Source organism: Fusarium venenatum, assembly GCF_020744135.1.
Source record: "Fusarium venenatum strain MPI-CAGE-CH-0201 chromosome Unknown EDB82scaffold_1, whole genome shotgun sequence".
Taxonomy (NCBI): domain Eukaryota; kingdom Fungi; phylum Ascomycota; class Sordariomycetes; order Hypocreales; family Nectriaceae; genus Fusarium; species Fusarium venenatum.
Genome location: NW_027072129.1, coordinates 1,201,698 through 1,222,079, shown reverse-complemented (window position 1 = coordinate 1,222,079; position 20,382 = coordinate 1,201,698). Strand labels below are relative to the sequence as shown.

The 20,382-nt window shown below is 48.3% G+C and overlaps 5 protein-coding genes across 5 annotated transcripts; 4 read left to right on the top strand and 1 right to left on the bottom strand.

The window, feature by feature from the left end:
- Window positions 1-966: 966 nt before the first annotated feature.
- EDB82DRAFT_6653 (histone deacetylation protein Rxt3-domain-containing protein) lies at window positions 967-4,846 on the top strand. Its single transcript, XM_025732103.2, has one exon. The coding sequence runs from the start codon at window positions 1,159-1,161 to the stop codon at window positions 4,654-4,656; it is 3,498 nt and encodes a 1,165-aa protein (XP_025591062.2). The 5' UTR covers window positions 967-1,158; the 3' UTR covers window positions 4,657-4,846.
- EDB82DRAFT_482695 (uncharacterized protein) lies at window positions 4,784-5,545 on the bottom strand. Its single transcript, XM_025732104.2, has one exon. It carries the CDS (start codon window positions 5,294-5,296, stop codon window positions 4,886-4,888), a length of 411 nt encoding a protein of 136 aa, XP_025591063.1. The 5' UTR covers window positions 5,297-5,545; the 3' UTR covers window positions 4,784-4,885.
- Window positions 5,546-6,430: 885 nt separating this feature from the next.
- Window positions 6,431-8,949, top strand: EDB82DRAFT_455161 (phosphate transporter). Its single transcript, XM_025732105.2, has 2 exons — window positions 6,431-6,938; window positions 6,983-8,949. The coding sequence occupies exons 1-2, from the start codon at window positions 6,863-6,865 to the stop codon at window positions 8,641-8,643; spliced, it is 1,737 nt and encodes a 578-aa protein (XP_025591064.2). The 5' UTR covers window positions 6,431-6,862; the 3' UTR covers window positions 8,644-8,949.
- Window positions 8,950-14,132: 5,183 nt separating this feature from the next.
- On the top strand, window positions 14,133-15,614 carry EDB82DRAFT_439325 (uncharacterized protein). Its single transcript, XM_025732116.2, has 5 exons — window positions 14,133-14,472; window positions 14,520-14,560; window positions 14,641-15,021; window positions 15,077-15,090; window positions 15,140-15,614. The coding sequence occupies exons 1-5, from the start codon at window positions 14,306-14,308 to the stop codon at window positions 15,317-15,319; spliced, it is 783 nt and encodes a 260-aa protein (XP_025591074.2). The 5' UTR covers window positions 14,133-14,305; the 3' UTR covers window positions 15,320-15,614.
- Window positions 15,615-16,938: 1,324 nt separating this feature from the next.
- EDB82DRAFT_469965 (glycoside hydrolase superfamily) lies at window positions 16,939-18,739 on the top strand (the record flags this gene model as incomplete). Its single annotated transcript, XM_065607940.1, has 3 exons — window positions 16,939-17,266; window positions 17,320-17,545; window positions 17,593-18,739. The coding sequence occupies 3 exons, from the start codon at window positions 16,939-16,941 to the stop codon at window positions 18,737-18,739; spliced, it is 1,701 nt and encodes a 566-aa protein (XP_065465314.1).
- Between the last annotated feature and the right edge of the window lie 1,643 nt (window positions 18,740-20,382).

Here is a 20,382-nt window from a genome sequence, read left to right as displayed (position 1 = left end):
CTTTTGTTGGAGATTTTGGTTTGTGTCTGTCTGTTTGGCGTCATGGTAATCATGACTTGAGCTTGTCATGAAGGACCATGTATTGTCTGACATGCCTGTTACTGTTGGATATTGGTGATAGTTGTGAGATGAAGTTGTCTGCTTAACATACAACTAACGCGACAAAACAACAAATGACCTGTCGCGACTTAAACAGCTTCCCTAGCTCCAGCTTAGGTACCTAGGTAACTTCCGAGTCAGTTGCTTTCTGTTATCCGTCCCTGTCTATCTGTCCGTTTGTTTTCCCCTCAACGGACGGCGTTAACCCTTTAAACTCAACATGCAAAAGTCAAAAGCTCCTTTGATGGAATTGGTTCTCATGGGCAAAAACAGGGTCTTCGGGGATTCAGTCATGGTGCGTGTGTGTGTCACTCGCTCATCCATGTCTCACTGCCCACTTAGCGCCCACCGCTCTGCTTTGCTTTCCCCCCTCCTCTTTTTAATCCCTGTCGCATCTGCATTTTTTTCTTTTCTCCCATGATGCATACGTAGCCTATATATTTGTACAGTGACGATGAATGGTAAGAGTCAGTGTAACAGGGAGTAGATCGTTGTCTTGGTCACGCTTTCTGGTGAGTTTGTATGCCTTGTATTGCTTTTTTGTTAGTAGTGAATGTAGTATTGTTTGCTACCATCTGAATTCCTCCAGTATCACGGTCTCTTTGGCACGTGCTGCATTCAGTGTGTGTGTGTCCTGTCTGTCCCCTTGCCTTGCTTTGCTTTGGACCTATTGAATCTGAGTTGCCGCCGCACCTTTTGAGTTGGTCGCATAATCACGGGTAGATCAGACTTTGCTGTGATTATTTACTGCATATCCTTTTACGATTCAGATAGACATTAAAGTACCTACAACCTACAATCAACTTGACTCTACACAAAACAAGACGCGTTGTCCCCTTATCCGATCCGACTCGACTCAGCTTCAGCCCATCCTAGGCAGTCTCCAAATAGTGGGCCAAACCAACTGACTGGCATTTTTTTCTTGTATAGAGATTTCCTGGGGGTGGAAAAAAGGCGAAAAAGGCTTGGAGTGGATGCCCCATCTCGTTATTTTCGGTCTAGCTCGAGTCGCTGGAACCTGAAGCCGAAAGGGAATTTTGGAGCTAAAAAATTGGCGCCATGGATCCACGGCATCCGTCCAAGCTTCCACTTTCAGTTCCTGTTCCAGTTCCAATTCCAGTTTCTACCAACAACACTATTGCTGTTTCTGTTTCTCCTTTCCTTCCAGCTCCAGCTCCAGCTGAAGCTTCACCTACAGCTTCGACACCACCACTTACTCGCCTCTCCACCAACATCCCCCTTTCTCCCAGCGCGACAACAACATTTATTAACTGGGGATCCAACACGCACACGCATAGACATACCCACTCCCGCACACCGTCTTATGACATCGCGCGCGCCGAGTCGCATCCGCATCTTCAGAATTTCACCTCGCATCAAAACCCTGCATATGCCGTTCATACTTTGGCCCAGCGACGATCCTCCGACACCAATTTTTACTCTCAACCCCAACGCCAAATAAGCCACGATTCAAACACTGCGCGTTCAATCACATTCAACCCGCGAACCTTTAATCACGAAATGCCGCCGCCGACCTCGCCTCCCCAGCCGGGGGCGAAACCGCCGCAACAGCAACAAAACCAAAATCAACAGCCGCACAACATGATGGGCTACGGTCCTCCCCCGCCGCGACCACCTCCCGTAGCTGTCGGGCCTCCCATGTCATTTCCCTCCGGTCGAGAACTTCCTGGCCTCGGCTCTATCGCAAGGACTGGCAGCAGCAACAGCTCCATGTCGATATCATCCATGCTAGGTGGCCCGCCGCCCGCTCTTCGTGAATCGCAACCTCCGCAGTCGCATTTTCCTCCTCATTCAGCCGCCCCTGGATCAGGTCCCGGCTTCGCGACCGCTGTCCACGCCTCACCTCGAATGCATTCGACCGCTTCTGAATACCCGCCTTTCCGTCGACCACATACCCCAGATCACCAGCGACCCTACGAACCCAGAAACTCACCACCTGGTCACTACACCCCCGAAGTTCCGCGTTACAGCACGCCTTCCACCTACTCAAGGCATCCTTCAGGCTCTGCAGATCACGCAAGAGAACCTGGAAGGCTACCTCCTGGTCCTCCTCCACGACCAAGTAGCCAACCCAAGGCATACCCAGGAATGCCACGACCGATGGAAATGGGACGGCCACCTGGCCCTGAAGAAGCATACGGGCGACGCGAAGAGATGGGTCGACCTCCACCTGGCATGGAATACAATCCTGAACGAGTTGGCCTGCGACCCAACCCCTACGAAGACCGCTATAGAGCAGAACGCGAACGAATGGGTGAAGTTGAGCAGCGCGAGCGCGAAAGAAGGGAACGCGCATATTCTGGCAGCGACTCGGGAAGACACTCGATACATCCTGGTGACTATGGTCATCGCGAACCTCCTCGAAACCCTTTACCGTACGGCCGACCCCCCGATCGCGACCCTAGAGAACGAGACCCGCGTGATCCCCAGGGCAGGGATCCTAGAGATATCCGAGAGCGAGATCCGCGGGATGGGCAATGGGGTCGCATGGGCGCTGACCCCAGCTATCGAGCCCCTATGGATCATCAACGACCACATCCCGACTATCCTCCTTCTGCCACGCCTTACCCTCCTCATGGTGTTTACCCAGGTCCTCCACCCGATCGATATCCTCCTTCGTCGCATTCTATGCCAGGCCCGCCAGGCCAAACCATGCCCCATGGACCCGCACCTTATGACTCTCCCGACCGAGCCCGAATGAGTTTAATGCATGCACAACAACAACAACAACAACAACCGCACCGAAGACCGGAAGAAGGCGGCCCCCCACCACCGACCATAGCCTACAACGGAGCTCCTGGTCCGGGACAACTCGAATCTCCCCGACACCGTAATAGTGATGATGCGTCAGCCCCCAATGGCCAGCGTAATTTGTTGGCGATTCAGGAAATGAACCGCAAAGGAAGAATATCACCTCTCCCACAAGCCGTACAAGGCGCGCAATTGCAGCAACCTGGCCCAACTGGCGAGCCAGGAATCAAGAGCGAATTTGGTCGCATGTTTGCAGGTATTGGAAATGGAGTTATGGGCGTTTCAAGCCCCATCACATCCGCTGCCATGCCTTTTACAACTGCCAGTTTGGCCAAGCGCGAGGATCCTGAAAACGTGACACCTGATTCTGGTCCCGAGGCAGGAAGCAAGGGTACTAAAGGCAGGAGGAGAAAACTGAAAGATGATGAAGGCAAGGGTGATGATGAAAGTTCGGGACGAGTTACTCCTGCCAACAGGGCAAAACGTCCCAAAACGCACCAACATCAACATCACCACCATCATCAGTATGTTGGTCTCCCGTTTCCTCGTGACTTTACTGATTATCCCAGCCACGCGCATCATCACCACCACCATCCAGCTGACGCTGCCCCGTTGAGTGGTGTTGTGCCTTTCAAGAACTTCAAAGCAGGCGCCCCTACAAACGACAAGGGTCTTCCTGTTCCTCATCATCATCATCCACCGCGGCCCATGCATCAACACCAGCACCCGTCGGTGAAACAACCCGTACTAAATGCCCCGCCTGTCATACCGCCGAAAGCGAAGACCATTGTCAAGTCAAAGGCAATTTTAGATTCGGTATCAGACCGACCTAGACACCATCTTGGAGATTTTATCTATGAGCCGGGATTGAAAGCTGGCAGATTGGTGCCAAACTATCCTACACATCGCGCTTTTGCTTCAAACCCCAAACCTCTACCTTGGGAATTGATCAAGAACAAGGAAAACTGCTTGTTAACGGTCAAGGTGGCTCGAGTCCATCTATCATCTGCTTCGAGAGAAGAAATCACCTCAAGAGGTTATCTTTGGGGTACTGATGTCTACACAGACGACTCTGATGTCGTCGCTGCATGCATCCACAGTGGATGGATAAAAGGAGAATGGGCTGAGGAAGTCGATAACTCGGTTCTGGATATTGATCAAGGACCCGGCGACAAGCGACGTAAGAAGCCTGCGACCTCGACCGTGGACCTGGATTCAGAAGGTCTTATCACTGCACCTCCCACCAGTGGACCGATGCCGATACCCGCACGACGCGATTTGCACGTCAACATCCTCATTCTTCCCCGTTTGGTCAAATACGGCGCTTCTACCAGACATGGTATTACGAGTCGAGAGTTTGGTGGCGATTACGGTCATCGCCATGCAGTCCATGATGGCATCAGTTACATGATCAAAAGTGTACGATGGGTGGAGAATGGGGCACAGCCACAAGCCCGACTTCGAGGTCAAGCTCGACGTGACCGCATTCGCAAGGCTATGCGCGAGGTCAAAAAGAGTCTCAATGTCAATGGTTTGGATATCCAAGAGAAGGAAATGAACGGAAAGCCACAAAGCGGAATATCAGCGACATGGAGGAAGAAGGATCCTGAACAAGTCGAGCCAAAGACCCAGGATCAGGACGTTGTCGAAGGCGACAAGGAAAACAGTCACCTCGCTACACACGATGCCGAAGCAAACGAGGAAGAAAATAAAGAGCAGCCAAAGGACGTGGAGATGAACGATGCCGTCGAGGCACCCGTCGCAGAGGCGAAGACGGATTCATGAGGCTCACGATTTTGTCGCCATACCATAAAAGGCGTTGGTGTCATTGCATTGCAGGGCAAAGAAGCCGAGGTCTTGTAGCATTAGAAATACCCCCTTCCAGGTTATGATAATAACAAGTTTAATCAAAAGGCGTCTGCCTTGTCTATAAGTTGGATATGATACATTTTTGTACATTTTTGTCTCTATCGCCACCGAGATTTATTGTTGTGATTTGTCGCATGTGTCTCTTTTAAAAATCCGTCGCTCGTCCGTTATAAGACCAATCACTCTCCCCACCCCATCGAAGAGGCTCATTCTTTGGTCCTCCAACCTCTCCAGTCTTGGGATTCACATCGCCCTCAAACTCTGGCGGCGCACCACGGAAGTAACCCACGTTCATCTCATCGTCGGGTTTCTTTTCGGGTGTAGTTGTATGTTTTATCTGCGACGTAGCAGGTGTTGCTCCAGTAGCTTCTGTGGTTTCTTGTGTAGGTTGGAAAGCAGATGATACAGATGCTGCGCGCTGTAGACGTTCGAATTCGGCTTGTTCTGAGGCGGGGAGCTTTGGAGGACCGGGGCGGGATTGGAATGTTGATGAGAATCGGGTTGGGGGTGGTCGGATGAGGGAGGGTGTGAAGCGGCGGGTTAGAAGGCGGGACATTTTGGTTTATTTCGGTTTTGTATGTTTTGTTTGTTTGTGTTGGTGGTGTTGAGGTCGGCGCAATAAATTGGTGACTGAGAGGTAGAGAGGCAAAAGTGACAGAGTGATGATGTACTGTAGATCGGGTGAGAGACGGGCCGAGGTTAGATTGAAATCGGGAATTGGTGGGGGATGTTCCGGGGGTACCAGAAAAGTTGGCCGCCAGGAGCATAAAAGACTAAATTACTAGGCCACTTTATGCTACTTGAGTCATACTTCTTAGGCTATTTATTTATTTCTGTCATCTAAAGCCTAAGTGTCAATTCTTCTGCTAATCCACTAGCGGGGGAAAGAGACGTAAGCAGGAACGTACTGTTTTTGGTATAGGGTGGTGATTGCTTCATTTTTTTTGATGGGGATGTTAGAGTGAGACGAGTTATGTCGCTGCTATAGAAATTCCCATTTAAGAAAATCAAAGAATACTGAGTTTTATGTCATTGAATATCTCGCATATTAACCTCTTGAACAATTGTCTAATAGAGAACCTAAGATGGGCGTATCTGTCTGTGTCTGCTTCCTCGGGCAACACTCCATGCGGCCAGGCATTTTCAAAGCTGAATGCCAAAGTGGATAATCTGAATCGACACAAAGCCAAGCTTTCGGATTGCTACATCAAATGCCCGCCCGAGTACTGTCTCATCGTGTCATGCCAACGGCACAGCAGCCACTTCGGTCGCCCGATCGGGTGGATCTAATCGCACGTGGGATGAAGGTTTGTTCATGGGGATTTTAACATGGAAATGCGTGTTGTATTGAACGGTGGTTTTTAGGTGTGGCGTTTCTTGGTCTCGATGAGGGAAGGATTGAGATGGTGTGATATGGAAGCTTCGGATGTTGTCATCTTGTTTTAATTAGTCTGGGTATTTTATGTTATATCTGTTTAGGTGAATGGTTAAATGGGAGTTTGGAGGATGTCGGGTTGATATCAAAGAATGGCAATGCTAATACGCATCGTTACAAATCAATAGAATCAACAATTGAGATAAATCTACGAGATCAATTGATTGACCTCACTAAGAATCGCTTAAAGAATTGCCCATAATTCCTTTCCTTTACATCATCCCTTTCTCAGTCACTTTAAACACGCGGCTCTTTTCCGTTGATCAACCTCGTGGTCGATCCTAATGGTATCATTGGCTCCTCACCACCACAGCCCCCCCCATCACCATCATGACACACTCTCCGCCCAAACCTCACGTCTCGGTCTTTAATTAGAGTAACCACCTGTCGCCCCTGTGTCAAGATTGTTCTCCCCGCCAAGATCGATCTCGCCTATCGAATCACAGCTACGCAAAGACGCACACTCAGAACCGTTGAAGCTTGCTCTATAGTCTAACCAGTTTCTTGGGTTGAACCTTTAAAGTACTCGTTTGCCCCGCCTGTCTTATATTGCTACTGTCTTGCATGCTAGCTCTTGTTGAAGACTTCATTTTATATCCTGCTCATCAATCATGGAGTGAGAAGCCACTGTCGTGGAGACGCGGCACTTTGTTTATCTCCCTATAATTTTATACTATATTTCCCTCGATGGCGACACTTCATCAGTATGATTATATCTTTGCCTTGACTGTCCTCTTCGCTTGTCTCGATGCTTGGAACATTGGTATGTCCCTGGTGTAAATGTATTGGGGTGTACTGACTCTTTAGGCGCCAACGATGTGGCCAACTCCTTCGGAACGTCGGTCTCTTCGAGATCCCTTACCATGAAACAGGCAATGCTCGTAGCAGCAGTCTGTGAATTCAGTGGAAGTGTATCCGTAGGGTCTCGAGTAGCAGATACCATCCGCACAAAGATCGTCGACCCCCACCACTACGACAGCTCACCTGGTGTTTTACTCTTGGTCATGATGTGTACCATCGTGTCATCCTCGCTCTTCCTCACTTTCGCAACACGCCAAGGACTTCCCGTTTCGACGACACATTCTCTCATCGGCGGTTTAGTCGGTGCGGCTACGGCTTCGATCGGTATCGAAAAGGTTAGCTGGGGATGGCATGGAGTTTCGCAGATCTTTGCAGCTTGGATCATTGCGCCTTTGATCGCGGGATGTTTCGGATACGTGCTGTTTCTTTGCACAAAGAAGTTCATCTTGATGAAAAGGACAGCTGTGAAAAGAGCATTCTTTTCCATCCCGTTTTACACCTATCTCACTGTCGGCGCGCTCACGATGCTTTTAGTCTGGAAGGGCATCCACGTAATTAACTTGTCTACGCGGGACACAGTCATTGCTATCTTGGCTACAGCCACTGGAATGACTATTCTTCAGGCTATTTTTCTACTACCGTTTCTATGGACGAGGATAATGCATGAGGACTGGACTCTCAAATGGTACCATGTCTTTCAAGGACCGCTGCTTCTATGGAGATCACCACCTCCACCGACACCGATTGGCTTTACGAAGCCCAGTATCCGGGACTACTACCAGGGACATCTCACGCGTGAGGAACTGAACTACATACGGACATCTGAAACTCTTCTCCAGTCTATCCAGACACCGAATGGTGAATTGCCGGATTTTGATCGAGATGACGAATGGATCCTCCCTCCACCAGCTCAAACACCACCCAAGACTCCACCGAATCGATTCGAACGACGCCATTCTTCCGAGCTTGTGCCTCCTCGTCCTGATGGTGAATGGAATAGTCCCCGCGTTCTGGCATGGAAGGTGAACCGTGTGCTACTTCGCGGATTAGAGAAGGATGTCGTGGCCATGCAGAAGCGAAACAATATTCTCAACTGGGACTTGGAGGATATGCATGCCCGCTCAGCTCACTACGATAATCGTGCAGAGTACATGTACTCAGCCCTTCAAATCCTTACAGCCGCAACGGCATCTTTCGTCCACGGCGCAAACGATGTCAGCAACGCAGTCGCGCCCTTCACAACAGCATACCAAGTCTGGTCCAGCGGCGGAATCCCAGAATACGTCGAGATACCCATTTGGATCCTTGTTGTGGGCGGCGCATGTATCGTTGTTGGCCTACTCACGTACGGCTACCACGTCATGCGCACGTTGGGCAACCGTTTGACCCTCATTTCGCCCAGTCGCGGGTTCTGCATGGAGCTTGCGAGTGCGTTGACGGTACTCATGGCGACGAGGCTGTCTCTACCCGTGTCAACGACGCAATGTATTACAGGGGCGACGGTGGGTGTGGGCTTGGCTAATGGGGACTGGAGATGCATTAACCCGAAGCTTGTGGCGTGGATATATCTTGGATGGCTTGTTACGTTGCCGGTTACGGGGGTCATGTCTGGGTGTTTGATGGCACTTATTATCAATGCGCCGAGATGGGAAATACCGGCTGCGTAATTTTTTTATTTTAACGTTGAGCGATGATACCTTTCTTATGATACCTTTTTCTTTCGATGAGACTCAAGTTTCGTAGATGTGCTGGGAGTGACAGTCATGATGTGGCGGCGAAGAACTTGAGGGTATTAAAAATGGCCGCTAGAGGTATATGAGACGAAATCTGGTGGTTGTTTACGATTGTCAAAGTCTAATACTAATTCCAATAGACAAAGTTGGTAGGTTGGTTTATGCTTTCAAGATTGGACTTCTTAGGCTGTCTATTCTGCACCTCTTACATCCGTAGCTAAATTGACTCTACAAAATGAGGTTCAAAAATTCTAGAACAGCACAATATGCTTCAACACTCTAAATCTAAGTTTCACCTAAAGAATTCTACTAGCTTTGTTTCTTATGTTTCTACCATAGAGTTCAGTCGTTGCTTTATTGACATCCAGGCAGCTTCTTTGTCGGTCACAGTATATGCACTCTTACTAGGAAAACTCGCGCATCATGGGAAAACCTTTGTTGATGCAAAGTCTTGAGTTTATGATCCGAGCAAATAAATTAAGTTTATCATGGAAAATTCGATTTATATTGAGAAGGCTTGAACTTCTTCTGTTTCATGTCAAAAACACACACATATATATATAAGTGATGCAACATTCTCTTCAATCTTACGATCATTACATTGACTTGTCACTGAAAAGAAGAAAATGGCTTTTCAAAACTTACCAACCGAGATCCTTCTCGCGATCGGTCACCATGTCGACGATATGACCTTCTGTCCAATACATACTCGAGACCTTCAAATCAAACTCTATCTAAGATGCACTTCCCCTTATAGATCAAGGGTAAAGTCGGCGAAGATTTTACAACTAAACTGAACACTTACCACCATGCGAAGAAAGACTCTGCTACACCAGATTGTCGTTAGGAATACCTTGGCACTCAGTCATCTTGGTCTCGTCCGATACAGCCTATAAGCATTAGAATTTAGCAACATTTCTTGCGGTTAATTAATCGAAAAGGCGAATTTCGCCTCCTGCCCATCTAAGCTTGTCTGCACACAGAACGTTGTATTCCCGGGAGGGGAGGTCGAGAAGCTAAGTGTGGACAGAATCGTAGAAATACTGCAGCAAGGTGGATGGAAGGCAATGTTTCACTACGCGTTCCTGATATCAGGAGTGTGTGAGAAGATCACAGCGCGAATACTCGAAGCATGCCCAGACTATTTCGATATTCCCGAAAGATGAGGAGGGACAATTACTTATGCTCGAAGCAAAAAACAGCTGGTCTTCTACGAATAATGACTTCTCTATGCCGCAACACAGTTTCCCAGATACCAGAACCGGATCATACGAATGGTACCAATGTCTGAACAAATACAGACTTCTTCGCCATCCTGACGAGGATGGGAGCGATGACTTGGAGCTCAGCCCATCGTTCGCCACACACCTCCGCACACGCTCTTCTTGACCACGCTCGAAGAGCCCAAGCCTTCTGCAACCCCGACCCGGCTCACCACCGAACCGTCCGATGACACAAATGAGTTGCTCGTCTGAGCAGACAATCTCAATCACAAAAACCACCCGAACAGAGTTGACGAGAAAACCAGAAAGGGAAGCGCTTCACCGATACACCCTTACGCCGAGCTCTCTCAAGAGATATTCCTCGATATCCCAGACAATGTTATTGATAGCGGACTTTCCCCGAATTCCAAAGTGCAACTCCTCCGCTCAGGACCAGTTAGGCCACCAGGCTATTGCGGTCAGGCCATGTCAATTGAACCCGACAAACGCAAATGCGTGGGCATAAGACAAAACCCGGAAGAATTGGAAACCTTGGCTAGGCATGCCTCTTGAAGTCAGAATGCTCTTAGTCCTAACGTCGATATCGAAATTGGAACCTTTGTCAGAGCCTACTCTGACTTTCTGAAGAATGGAACCCTACAAGAGCTTTAAAGAATGCGAAGGCTCCTTGGGAAGCTTTATTTACAAAAGTCTTGTTCGTGCCAATAGACCCTGTGTTCGAGGACGAGGGTATGGCTTCAAATGCCCTGATCCGATTTAATCATGGCCACTCACTTTATCAAGGGTTCCAACCAGCGCCTAGACAAACCTATCTAAAACCTCATCCGACACAGAACCCTCCAGAGGTTGACTAGGCAAACATCAAACAGCAGTCCAGTCGAGATATCCTCTTCCAAGATACCTCACAGCAAATCCCTCAATATGTCCCTGCCTCTAAAGCTAACTTGCCGCTTACTCCCGGGCATGAAGGCTAATTTAAGCTTGCTGCACCATGGAGCACTGCTTCGGAATTTCAAGACAATATCAACTAGTCAAAGTTTAGCGGAAAGTTCGAGCACCCTCCTATATTGACTTTATAGACGGTGCTACTCGAAACTTACGACCTATTAACGAGCGCAACCCCTAACAGGGTGGCGAGTATAACAAACAAACTTGAACTGTCTGGGTCCAAGAGTGCGATGTTCGTTGGAATCCCAGCGAAACTGAAGGTGCCTAAAAGCCAGGCAGCCATCACTACTCTAACTAAGGTCGTCTCTGAGCATGCCAATGTAGGGGCAGTACGAGCCATTCCAAGTCCACTAACAAAACCACCGAAGCGCTAGGCTCAGACGCGTTCTATCGCACATTCGTCTTGGTATCCTGCGAAAAGGCATTCGACTCCAATTTCCGCAACCCGCCTACATTGTCAACACCGTGGCATAGGTATATGGGCTTACAGAAGCGTGTATTCAGCCCTCTCCGCCAACGAGACACGGCAATACTTCAGTCGAACCATCAGCTGGAGTGTTAAGCAGTTGGTTCAGCCGTCGAACGACCAGTAACGAGGGAGAAAGAGAGAGATGCAGTAGCGATAAAAGGCAATTTATGACTAGGGGCAAAGACCGAATGGAAGAGATGGAAGAGAACCAACGTGATTCATGAACGAAGAGATCGAAAGAAAGAACATCTGGACGACTACAGAAATGGCAACAATGGGCCAAAGTATTGTACATCTGAGAACTATCGGATGCAAGGCTTTTATCAATGTTGGAACAGAAACACGCACCAATATGAAGAAGGCAGCTCAGCGTGGAGCACATATCTTACCACGCTACAAAGAAGCATTATCTTCACAGGTCAACAGAACCGCCTCTCGTCATTCGGCTTCGAGGCCGGAAGCGAAAGCAATGGCATTCACCATTGTCCAGGGTCTTTACCGTCAACGCGACTCAACCGCCCCAACTAGGTGGTGATCATGGTTGGATATCACGGTACTCGCTCATACAGTATTTTTACGACAACAAGTATTCAGCCGGACTGTGTTCGGCTTTGGTACCACCAAGACATGCTTCGTCACATTCGAGTATGAGGGTGTAGTCGGTCCCCCTCAAGACCACAGTCAAATCATCCAGCTCAAATTTATTTCTCTTGGGAAGCTGCAGCATTAAGTACATTATAAATTTTATGCCATACGCTTTAACATTTAAGCACAGCCTTGATTTCAACAATAACCACAAGCTGCTAGCGATTGGCGACAATGGCATCAAAGGCCTTAAACTCTGGATTCTAAGATTATTCGAAGATTATTCCCTTTGCGCTGGCCCATATCCACGGGACTACAATTTCACCAAACTGCATCAAGGTTGGGGCCACACCCAAGAACCCGACTCGGTATGGTTTCACAATTGGATTGACCTTACAGTTGCTAACCATGACAAGGTAGATGGGTATCCAATATGGAACACAACTCTTCTGGACCTTCCCGTGGAAATACATGTTTGCATTAACTATTACGCGTTTCCAACTACGATCATCCCAGACACACCGCCATTCGCTCTGCCTGCCGTCAACCACACAGATCGGATTGCGAAGCGGTCGTCGAGAATGTCAGGCTGTCATTCGAAATGCTTAACACGATGTTGGCGAATTCGCGTATCCTTTGGAGTGACTACCCAGAAGAACGCATAGCATACCCGCTAAACTTCTCTCATTTTCTCAAGATGCAAGAAGATGCTGTTGAACAACTGGTTGAGGAGTACAGGGTGTGAAGACGAATGGTAGGACCGTACGCCACACGCAGGGACATTCTGTCGTGATTGACGATAACGACACACCGGACCACATTCACAGGTATTGGGATTCATCGATATTTTCTCAACAATGCCCGCATGCACTAAAACCTCTAAAGAGGCTTCTGCTCAGAGGATGTCAAAATAGGACGTCAGAAACATCATCGAAGCTACCACACAGCAGCTCTATCGGCTCGTTTCGTTGAACTACATGAACGACTTTTTACTTCCAAGCAATAGGAAATATCTGTCTCTGTTCAAAAGCGACATCAACTTATCTCAAAGAAGGCCCGGCGTTCTAGATCTGACGATGACGGCTCATACGAGACCGATGACAATGAGCCGACCCCACGAGGCAACAAGGTCCATCAATTCTTCAACAGGATACATTCGACACCTTATACCTTACTACTCTCGGTCGTAGATGGCAGCTTGATGATCATGTTGTGCCCCAAAGGACCCATCAGTCTCGACTTCACATTCAGCACGGAACACCCACCCTCTTAATGGCGCCCAAGTGTTCAGGAGGAACAGCCATGTTATCGGTGTAAATTGGGTTGGCTTCAGGCTTTGCAAGGCAACAGTTAACCTTTGGCTTAACCCTAACTCCCCTTGAGACACTGCGTTCTTTCAAATGACATAGGAACCGGTAAAACTCAAGAGTTTCTCAGTCTTATTGAATATCAATCGGAGACTTTATCGCCATGAGCAAAGTATTCTCTTTCCGGGTGTTGCTGGCCATCAAGATCGGTGTTGAGGAGGGAGAGTCCCTAGGAATTGCGTCTACAAAGATTAAAGAAGCTGAGAACGGAAAGGATATCACTTCAACGTTGGAGTAAGAGTGGGAAAGGCACGCGTGAAAAGACAGCATTCACAATTCAACCATCGTAACATGGTAAAGGCCTCCGATGATGGATTTGTGTTGTGTTGTACGGGATGAGATATGGCGTGGCACGGCGCAGCGATTTTTTAGCCATCATTAATCTGCTGTCCCTTCAATACCATGCTGCCAGTATACCACGAAGCGAAGGACCATTTCTCATTCATGACTCCCATCTTTTATAAGTCGCGAGAGAGCTTTACGGATCAGTCGGTAATCTATAAACTAAAGCTGCAGAGCGAGGGGAAAAGTCAGTATTAGACATTGGGAATTGCAATACAACTGTGTAAATCATGGCATCATAAGCATCATATAAACAACGGCTTTCCCAGCAAATTTCTATCATTCTTAAAAACACGAATCAATAAGCATTTGTACCATACCTTTGGTATTGTAACAAGGAAAAGAATGAGTGATCAGTCTGTAGTCAATTACCCCTTATCTCAAAGTTGTCGAGATCCCTCACGTGATACTGTCCCTGACAGTAGCGCACGTGATTCAAGTGGTCCCTCGGCATCCATGAGGATACCCTGCATTGAGTGACACCTATACATATATACTTACATATCGCCGCACGGCGAAACCGGAGCTATCGAATGAAGCTTTTACCACAAGAACCGATCCCTTTTTACTTGTAACCGTCGCCTACATGATTTTTTAGTAAACCGACCTCCTTCCAAAAAGTAACACCAAATATACAGCTCCGAGGCATCTTAGTGCCCATCATGATACCGACCCCGCCACCCCGCTCCTTGCGCGACAAGTGTCTCGAGCTTAGAGACAAGGTCGAAGCGTTTCTTAAGGAGGAACCCAAGACACAGATACTGCGCGATGTGCAGGACCAAGTCCGCAAGTCGATAGAGGCCGTTGACGAGGCTTTACACAGATATCGGTACGTTCGGGAGATTGGCGGGTATGGGCGGATGCTGACGTGCGCAGACCGGAACAAATATCCCTATCATATAATGGAGGAAAGGACTGTAAGTCGCATGGCACTTGAAGCTTGTCGTTCCGACGAGTTGTTCTACAATTGCGCGACAGTCGATACTGACTCTCCCAGGCCTCGTTCTGCTTATCATAATCCTCGCACGCATGGGTCGCATCTACTACTCGACTCCCGAACTTTCCACCAACGGCGCTTCCGATATTACACCTCCCGAGAAGCTCCAATGCGTATATATCGTCGCCGCGCACCCTTTCCCTGAAGTAGACGAGTTCGTCGAGACGTCCAGCGCCGATTACGGTCTCGAAGTTGCGCGCTATGTACTACCCATGAAGAAGGGTCTCGAGATATACCTAGAGGAACGACCGAGCATCAAGGCTGTCTTTGTCGGTACGAGAAGAACAGACCCTCATGGCGAGAACTTGACTTTCTTTGACCCGACGGACGCTGGTTGGCCGTCGTTTATGAGGATACATCCTGTAATTGATTGGCATTATGGTATGTACCCTGGTTGAAACTGCAAGTTGGACTAAGCTAACACCATTGCGAACAGTACAAATCTGGGCCGTATGTTCCTCTGTTCAATCTCTTGTTCGTCCAATGCTAACATTCCCAGTTTATTCGCCACTTAGGAATCGAGTACTGTCCTCTTTACGATCAAGGCTACACAAGTCTAGGCGGAATAAAAGATACCCATCCGAACCCGCATCTAAAGAAGCAAGGACAGAATGGGGAGGGATTCCGACCTGCGTACGAGTTGACGCAAGACGATGAGGAGCGACTGGGTCGCGAATGATGGAGAAGTAAATGGAGCGATTGTATTTGTAAAGGGCCTTTTTGCATAGGGACCGCATTGTATATAGCATTAGACTCTTGGCGTTTGGATACACATTCTGCTATCTTGTGGCATTTATTTGCTGTTATTCATTCGCTTCGTTTTCCCCGACGATTGGGCTGTCTCAAATGGTGAGATGCGATCAACAGTAGAAAAAGACCCTCAGTTATTGACTTAAGCAAGCTAGAATTTCAGAGGGTAGCAAAGACCACTCTTGTGGATGCTTCATGAACAATAAAAACACGATTGAGAGTCTATGTCTTTGGTGATGTCGTTCTTGCTGGGCCTGTACTTGATCGATGGTAGATGTGTAGGGTAGACGCAAACGAGATGGTGATATTCTTCACGACCTGAAGAATGATATGACTGTGACAAGCCCGGCCTCTAATTTACATAAAACTCAATACGTAGCTTAGCTTACAAGACGAAATGCTTATGTCACGCTAGATCGGCTCGTTGGGCGATATGTTTTCCGTATCTGGAGTTTGGTCTTATAGTTTCTCGCCTTGTCCCCTACCTAAAGCTGAACACCCTGCCACCGATGCAAATGCCGAAGTGAACCTAGAATGATCGAGAAGCATTCCTTAGACAAACCCCTGAGAAAATGCCAATTAATGTGGCACACAAAGACAAGTAACGTTCGCCTATTCAATTATCTCCTTGGAAGGAGACAAAGGAGTTGGGATGAATTTTCCCCAGATGCCGCCGACGATGTGCTGTCCAGGGCTGTCCATGGTATTAACCGAGATTCGTTAATCAGCATTCCATCAATCTGAAACAAATTAACCGACCCTGATTCCTCGGTCAAGAAATAAGCTATACGAATGTTTATTAGCGCCGGGTATCTGAAACCTGAAGAGGTGGGATCGACAGGTACCACATCTCGACAATCGATCAGTGTCTGATGCTGAACATTGTAGTTAATAGAAGCATAAGAGACGGAACTACCTCTTAGCTAATTTATGTTATTTAGATCATGTTATTAGGTAATTCATTATGTTTTATTCTTGTTGATCTTTCAGCAAGAGTTGGTTGAAACAAGAAGCATGTCCGACGTGAACACCATTTAACCGCCCATCATTTTACCCGTTCCTTGTTCCTATTCCTGTTCCTGAACATACCACCACCCTAACAAGGGTTTAATTGACATAAACTCCACCACCATTATTGACATTGCCGAACATCCTAGTTTTCATCCGGTTAAACCCAACCTGGATCGATCCCCTTCATGATAAGCTCTTTCGGAACCCAGCCCGAGCCCCTCGCTCATAGACCTGAGACGAAGCGGAGATGCGACAAGGGACTCTGAATGCACGGAAGATATTCTACCGCGGCCAAAAACAAGGATGTTCATATTATCTGCAGGAACTGGGACGATGAAAATCGTTGACGATGCAGGGGCGAACTCCAAGGCTGGTGGTTTAGATGCCCAAACATATATATCACTAGGATGGTCTACTACTGAACAACCCAGATACGCCAGTGGCTGATCATTCATTCATTCTTTTCTCCTACCCTTTTACATTCTTTTGAAAAGACTATAAACTCTTTTTTGCCCAGTCATTCATTCATACATCAAAATGCACAAATCTGCCCTCATTGGCCTTTTGGCTTCGAGCCCAGTCTCAGCCCAGCTTCACAGCCTAGCGCAGGCCGCTGGTCTCAAGTACTTCGGTAGCGCTGTCGACAACGGCTACCTCAGCGATGCCGCCTACGCTAAAATCGCCGACAATGTTGAAGAGTTTGGTCAACTCGTCCCCGAGAACGGACAAAAGTGGGAGACTGTCGAGCCCAGCCGTGATCAGTTCACCTACGAAACTGCCGATGTTATTCCCGATCTTGCCAAGAAGAACGGCCAGATCCTGCGATGCCACGCCTTGACCTGGCACAGCCAGCTGCCCAACTGGGGTGAGTCCTTTGTTTGAGAGTACTTGTTCAAAATGGTGTTCTAACAGTTGTAGTGTCTGCTGGAAAGTTCTCTGCTTCTGAGCTCACCGAGATCATCGAGGCACACATCGCCAACGTTGTTGAGCACTATAAGGGTGACTGTTACGCCTGGGATGTTGTCAACGAGGCCATCGACGACAGTGGTGAGTGGCGAGACAGTGTCTTTTACCAGACTCTTGGAACCGACTACCTCGCTATTTCCTTCAACGCCGCCAAGAAGGCTGATCCCGAGGCCAAGCTGTGAGTCTCCAGCAATCCTTCTTTTAGCGTGTCTCTAACAGTCCCAGGTACTACAACGACTACAACCTCGAGCAGAACGGCAAGAAGACCGACCGCGCCGTTGAGATTGTCGAGATCCTCCAAAAGGCTGGCGCACCCATTGATGGTGTTGGTTTCCAGGGCCATCTCATTGTCGGCGAGACTCCCTCCCGCTCTGAGCTCGTCACTGTTCTTGAGCGCTTCACTTCTCTTGATGTTGAGGTCGCCTTCACCGAGCTTGACATCCGCCACTCCTCCGTACCAGCTTCTGCCGCTGAGTTGGCTAAGCAGGGAGACGAGTACGTCGACGTCGTCGGCGCCTGTCTCGATGTCAAGGGCTGTGTTGGAGTTACCGTCTGGGGTATCACCGACAAGTACAGCTGGATCCCTGATGTTTTCGAGGGCACTGGTGAGGCTCTTCTCTACACTGACGAGTACGAGAAGAAGCCCGCCTGGACCAGTGTTTCCAGCCTTCTCGCTGCTGCCGCTACCGCTACCGGCGCTCCTGTCACTAGCACTGTCGCTCCCGCTGTAACTACCGCTGCCCCTACTACCATGCTTACCAGGACCAAGCCTGCCTACACCGACGACTGCGATGATTACCCCGAGACTGACGAGCCCGTGTACCCTACCACCTCCCTGACGAACAGCTCTGCTCCTACCACCGCTATGGGTACCCGCACTGCCCTTGGCCCTGTTTACACCAACATTGATGATAATGATGACGACTGCGAGAGCGAAGAGGCTCCTTTCCCTACCTATGTGATCCCCACCAACGGCACATCGACACTCCCCACAAAGGCCCCCGTCTACGATGGCGATGAGGACTGCGACGATGACGCTGCCCCTGCTCCTGCTCCTGTCGATGACGATGACTACGAAGAAGGCGACTTTGAGCCCACAGCTGCCGCCATCTCCTCCGCCGCCGACTCAGCTCCTACCCGTGCTCCCGTCGTGCGAACCACCTCTGCATACACCTACAAGTGGAACACCGAGACACGACCCTCTTACCAAGCCCCCAGCGGTACTGCCCCTGCTGGCCCCGTCGGTACTGGTAACGTTGGTCCTGTCAAGCACTACTACCAGTGCGGCGGCAAGAACTACAACGGTCCCACTGAGTGCGAGAAGCCTTTCAAGTGTGTTGAGCACAACCCTTACTACCACCAGTGCATTTAAAGGGACAACAGGAGAGGTGAATAGGGTGAAGATTTAACTTTTTACATGTATATATTTTTGACTGTATAAATCGGACTTGCTTGATGCAAGCATTTTTGGATATTTGTTCAATAGAGATGTTTGAACACTTAAGTTGCTGCACTGACAAACTTTGTATAAACATAAATCTCCAACATATTGTCTATTGCGTCTATTGCTTTGGTACTTGTTAATCGTGTTGAGGTGTTTCTTGTCAACAGATTGTCTGTAGAGCAAGCCTGAGGCACATTCTGGATGCCTGGTTGGGCTATAAAACCCTGAACATCTAACTGTGATGGATTGAGAAGTAAAGTCTGTTTTTCTATACATCATTTCCTTCTATATACTTATGCTGTGCCTTACTATGGACCTAAAAATAGATGTGATCTTAACAGTACATCCTCTGTGTACTTGCGATGTTGGCTAGGTCTTGACAGTGCTAGGCACCTGTTTCCCTCACCAGAGACAAGATCCATCGTGATCCAGCCTATTCAAGTACTACCTATATATCACTAAATCAGCCCTCATCCTCAACTCTTCCATCATTATCAAATCCTCTTTTCCTTTTTACCCTATGACAAAGTCAAACTCGACCGAATTGGCTTTCCATGGCGATGATTTGATTGCCTTATAAAGGAGGTCTGTCTACGTCTCCCAGGTGCGTCTTTTGGTCTCGGCTTTGTGAATAAGTACATGGAATGGAACTAATCTTTGTGACAGCCTCTTTTCAAGACGTCAAATCTTTTCTATATCTTATTTTCTTATATATTCTTTCGGTGATTCACTGGCGATCTCAAAAGATATATGAGCTACAGTAATGCCTAAGAATATTTCCTTGTATTAGTCGCGATGTTGGGTATATCTAGGCAGTGCCTCAGGCTCTCCCTCCTTCAGCTTCACTGCCAAAGCAGCTTCCTTCTTTCCCCCTCTCCACCCTCCTTCCTGTTCAAGTATATATAACTGAACGCTCTGCTTCGATCTACCTATTTTTCGCTTCTCCAACAAATTCTTCAGTCCGGATCACACTGATCCGCCCACCTCGTTCAGCGCCCAACATGTCGCCCAACCACTCTATACTCTTCAACCGGCGAGAGATTCAGGCCATAAAAGAAGGCGACATTCAGTGACTCGTCGCCATCAAGCTAGCGCGACTGTCACCTAAGGCCTATAAGTACTTTTCCACGTACTTATGGTTCGAAGATTTCGTGGCAAGCCTCCCTGGGCCGAATACTCGCTCGCCAACAAAGCAGTATGATCGTGTTATGGCCTATGGGAGGCAAAGAATGCATGAGATTCATGTAGAAATGGAGGTGAGTTTATGCATTTGACATTGTTCGTACATGACTGACTGGTATGCTTTGAAGAGGGAGAGAGAGGAGCTCATGCAAAAGTCCAAACCCAAGGCAGTCGTCACGCCGTCTGGACATGTCTTCAACAATGATGATATGATTGCTTTGTGAAAGTAAATTGTATATGCGTCTTTGGGCTTGGTTTCCGGAGTATATGGGCTGGATCTGGTCGTTGTGGTAGCCCCTGTGTATGGCTTCAGTTGGGTCGGTGACGAAGGCCTCTACCTGTATAATGCACGGATGAGTAATGGTCAGCAATAACTACATCACAATTGT

Excerpts from the sequence above, each read along its gene's own strand:
- EDB82DRAFT_6653 (XM_025732103.2), top strand. The coding sequence starts at position 1,159 with ATGGATCCACGGCATCCGTCCAAGCTTCCACTTTCAGTTCCTGTTCCA.
- EDB82DRAFT_482695 (XM_025732104.2), bottom strand. The coding sequence starts at position 5,296 with ATGTCCCGCCTTCTAACCCGCCGCTTCACACCCTCCCTCATCCGACCA.
- EDB82DRAFT_455161 (XM_025732105.2), top strand. The coding sequence starts at position 6,863 with ATGGCGACACTTCATCAGTATGATTATATCTTTGCCTTGACTGTCCTC. Across the intron at positions 6,939-6,982 it reads TCTCGATGCTTGGAACATTG|GCGCCAACGATGTGGCCAAC; the intron begins GTATGTCCCTGG and ends CTGACTCTTTAG.
- EDB82DRAFT_439325 (XM_025732116.2), top strand. The coding sequence starts at position 14,306 with ATGATACCGACCCCGCCACCCCGCTCCTTGCGCGACAAGTGTCTCGAG. Across the intron at positions 14,473-14,519 it reads GAGGCTTTACACAGATATCG|ACCGGAACAAATATCCCTAT; the intron begins GTACGTTCGGGA and ends TGACGTGCGCAG. Across the intron at positions 14,561-14,640 it reads ATATAATGGAGGAAAGGACT|GCCTCGTTCTGCTTATCATA; the intron begins GTAAGTCGCATG and ends TGACTCTCCCAG.